The 3,908-nt window shown below is 41.3% G+C and overlaps 1 protein-coding gene across 1 annotated transcript; it reads right to left on the bottom strand.

The window, feature by feature from the left end:
* Nucleotides 1-1,410: 1,410 nt before the first annotated feature.
* LOC129242391 (endochitinase-like) lies at nucleotides 1,411-3,143 on the bottom strand. The gene is made up of 4 exons (XM_054879010.1): nucleotides 3,069-3,143; nucleotides 2,231-2,855; nucleotides 2,054-2,177; nucleotides 1,411-1,986 (listed from the first exon to the last, which is right to left on the bottom strand). Exons 1-4 carry the CDS (start codon nucleotides 3,070-3,072, stop codon nucleotides 1,504-1,506), a joined length of 1,236 nt encoding a protein of 411 aa, XP_054734985.1. The 5' UTR covers nucleotides 3,073-3,143; the 3' UTR covers nucleotides 1,411-1,503.
* Between the last annotated feature and the right edge of the window lie 765 nt (nucleotides 3,144-3,908).

The raw sequence follows: 3,908 nt of genomic DNA, 5'->3' as shown, positions 1-3,908 counted from the left end.
GTTGCACGTGATGGTACTGAGTGGATGAAAGAACCAAATGTAAGTCGTCAGGTACTCAGACAAAATATTATAAGAGAACGTTCTGGACCAGCTAGATGCACTGAAATGTTGTCAATAGAGCAAAGATTCAAATGTTTCATGAACGTTGAAATGGCTGATATAATTATGCGCCACACAAATAAGTTAGCAAAAGAAACTTATAATGCTTACAACAATGCGCATCCAAACACAACTCCTAAGTCATGGACGCCTGTGTCAATAACAGAGCTGTATGCATTTTTTGGCATACTTATTGATCTTGGGCCGCCATTTTGAAAAAAAAAATGAAAAAAATTATTTTTTTGTACTCTCGAAAGATTAAATAAAGTTGTGTTAAAGCTTCAAAATAATATAATTATTTTACAACCTTTAAAAATATTTTTAAGAAATGTCCGATTTTGAGGCTCCTACATGAGGCTGCCCCCTTAAAACTATAAGCCCCTCCTTTTGTGAAACAATATCAAGACGTACACCATAAATTGGAAGACGAGCTGGGCCAAACACCCAAAAAGTGTGTAAGCGTCAATTATATATTATATAAACGCCAAGAAGAATCGATACATAACATATTTTTGTCGATTTTAAAGCTGCATTCGAAAGGTGCATAAAGTTACCTTTATTCCGCGATACCTGAATTTAGTACCCCGCAGAACTAATACGGCTATGCAAAATGACGTTGCTCATCAATCAGCGACATCAGAATTTGGAAGGACCTCTCTGAGCTGTTTGATACCACACGAAGTTTCTGACAGGGTGGCTCTCTGTTTTTAAATTGATCCTGAAAAAGATCGTGCGAGCCGCAGAACTAAATCGCTCAAGCACAATTTTTTGTAAGACCGTACAATAGTTGACATCATTGGAATTAATAACTGCGCTGTTAGTTCTGCCTTCTCCAAACTGGATAAAGAGGCAAAGCGAATGGATCTGCTGGTGAACGAGAACAAAACGAAGTACCTCGTGTCATCAAACAAACAGTTGGCGCACTCGCGTATCGGCACGCACGCTACTGTTGACAGTTGGGATTTTGAGGTTGTAAAAGGCTTCGTTTATTTAGTAACCAGCATTAACACCTATACTAATCTCAGCACGAGAAAAAAAACGACTTGCCAAAATCGCGTAGGGGTTATCGCGTCAATCAAGAATAAGAGGAAACTGAAAAAATGTAATCTATAATAGTAAAATTTGCTTGCGTTTGATCAGCAGTTCAACCAGAGAATGGTAATGGAATGAGAAGAGGCAAATATTACTGTTGAGCGTTTTTGGTAGAATTGAGTTTTGCAATATTGAGTTATTGATATAACCTTGACTTATGTACTTACACTTGTCAAAACATATCCCATGCCTACAACAAATCAAATAAACGTACGCACTTTTGTATCATTCGTTTTGCTGCTATCTGCCTTCAGGTGTTGCTATAAGACTATTTTGTCCCACAGTATTAATTTGGTCTGGTTTTTTTTAAATTTATTTAGCCGCAGGCTGTGGTACCTTATAATTGTTCATGTTATTATGTAGAATGTGCAATAGTGCATTTTTCTCCCCACACAACCCATGGAAGTCATCCGAATCAATAGCCCAAGTCATAGCTCCCGCATAACCTTTTTCTTTGATAAAGTCCATTTTAATTTGCACCGATTTCTCATTCTCGTAGCCCACCCACTGCGTATCTTTGAATGTGTAGGGCACCATTCCTTGAGCATCCCATTTGACGGTCCATCCATCGGAAGCATTCTGTACAGCGGTGCAGATTTCATAATAAGCGAGGATTCCCCTTTCTCCTGTGTAAACACCTGGGTTGCCACCGCCTACCGTTGTGTTGATGGGAGTACCCTCGTTGTAGTTTTTGTCGCCGTTGTTGAGTGTGAAAGTACGTCCATAGAATGGCACACCAACAACTAATTTATTTGCGGGACAACCCATTTCCTCCCAAAGAGCAAGACCGTCATGCTATATTACAGGGGGAAAAACAATTAAGGTTTCGCCTTAGCTGCGGTGTAATTTAGGATCCACTTACCACATTCAATTTCAAATATTTTCCTTTATCGTGGTTGCGTCTATATAGGGGACTATGTACATCAGCAAAGCCATCCGCGGCTGTGCGTAGGTCATATGACATCACATGTACGGCATCCAGCACTCTGTAGTATAGATATGTAGCTACAATTGAGATTTGTAGACAGTAGTTACTTACTCGCATAACCCGGGTACGGAGTAACCCGCCTCAAGTCTTGACTGCACCATCGGCACAGCCATCGTTATTTCCCAATCAGAATCCTCGTCATCGAAAGCTTCTCGCAACTCCTTCACAAAAGTTAATAAATTTTCCTTATCGGCACAAGTCCCATTACGTTCTGTATCGCCCGGATACTCCCAATCCAAGTCCAAACCTTGAAAACCGTACTCTTTCATGAACTTCACAAGACTGCTTATGAAACTCTGTCGTCTTTCTGCTACTGCCACCATTTGCGAGTATTTTAAACCACCCTCATTCCATCCACCGAGAGTCACTTGCATCGTAAGATTGGGATTTGTCTGGCGAAGTTCGGTGAATTTTAGGAAGGTACCTTCGTCCACATCCATCCAGGTATCAAGTACCATCACTTCCCAACTCGTGGCATTCACCCCAATAAATGCGTAAATCAGATGTGTACACAAATCAGCGGGTATATTTTCGACTCCATAACTTCCCAGTCCAGGGCGATAGACGGCCCAGTCAGTGAAATAACAAACAATACGTCCCTGTTGTTCCGTGGCAGCCGTGCGTGTAACGAACACTGCTGTCGTCAAACAGAGGAGCAATAGTTTTAAGGAAATATCTGCGGACGAAATAAAAATTATTATGCCATTGGAAAATATGCATGATGAAATATCAGTTATTGAACTATCAGGATTTTCCTATTTCCTATATCTATTTCCGGTTTCCTTTGAGTTTTCAAAATGCAGGACTTTTTTTTTTTTGATATTTTGAAGACTATGAAATTCTTTTCTCAAAAGCCCAGCCCATTTGATCACTATTTCAGAGTACTTACCCATGTTTTCGGTGCGAACTTTTTGTGTCGAATGACAATCGGTTCGAAAGGAGCCACGCTTTTATTCAAAACTTGTTGCAAAAATTTTACACGTGTCTGACAAGCAGTAACATCTGCCGTTTCTCATTAAGTTCTCACCCGCGCGCGATAAGTTACAAAAGCAAAGCAATAAAAAACGCAATCTACTTGCCTCACGCGCAAGTATGCATCAAATTGCACTCGTGCATAAACATATGTATGAATGTGTAAAAGAATAATATTATACATATATTTGCAATGAAACCGACTAGTTCTGAACTTCCTTTCATTAACAGCAACTAACTTTTTGCGAAATAACTATTGGATGGATGAGTAGCCCTTCTTCTTCTCCTTGATTGGCGCGATAACCGCTAACGCGATTTTGGCCGAGTTTAACAAAGAGCGCCAGTCGTTTCTTTCTCGTGCTCACCGGCACCAGTTGGAAACGCCAAGTGAAGCCAAGTCCTTCTCCACCTGATCTTTCCGATGCAGAGAAGGCCTTGCTGGCCTTGCTGTTTCTCTACTACCACTAGCTGGCACCGCATCGAAGCCTTTCAGAGGCGGAGCGTTTGTATCCATTCAGACGATATCACCCAGCCAACGAAGCTGCTGGATCTTTATTCGCTGCGCTTTGTCTATGTCGTCGTAGAGGTCATACAGCTCATTGTTAACTCACCTGCGATACTCACTATTGTCAACGTGCAGAGGCCCAAAAGTCTTCCGCAGAATCTTTCCACCAAATACTCCAAAGGATGCCTCATCGGATGCTATCATCGCCCAAGCATCTGCGCCATACTGGCCATTGGACGGGCGTGATGAGAG

The sequence above is a fragment of the Anastrepha obliqua genome, chromosome 1 (assembly GCF_027943255.1).
Source record: "Anastrepha obliqua isolate idAnaObli1 chromosome 1, idAnaObli1_1.0, whole genome shotgun sequence".
Classification (NCBI taxonomy): domain Eukaryota; kingdom Metazoa; phylum Arthropoda; class Insecta; order Diptera; family Tephritidae; genus Anastrepha; species Anastrepha obliqua.
Note: the sequence above shows the minus strand (reverse complement) of the source record. Positions and strands in the feature narration are given on the sequence as shown.

Excerpts from the sequence above, each read along its gene's own strand:
- LOC129242391 (XM_054879010.1), bottom strand. Across the intron at positions 2,178-2,230 it reads TCCGTACCCGGGTTATGCGA|AGTGCTGGATGCCGTACATG; the intron begins GTAAGTAACTAC and ends TCTATACTACAG. Across the intron at positions 1,987-2,053 it reads AATATTTGAAATTGAATGTG|CATGACGGTCTTGCTCTTTG; the intron begins GTAAGTGGATCC and ends CCTGTAATATAG.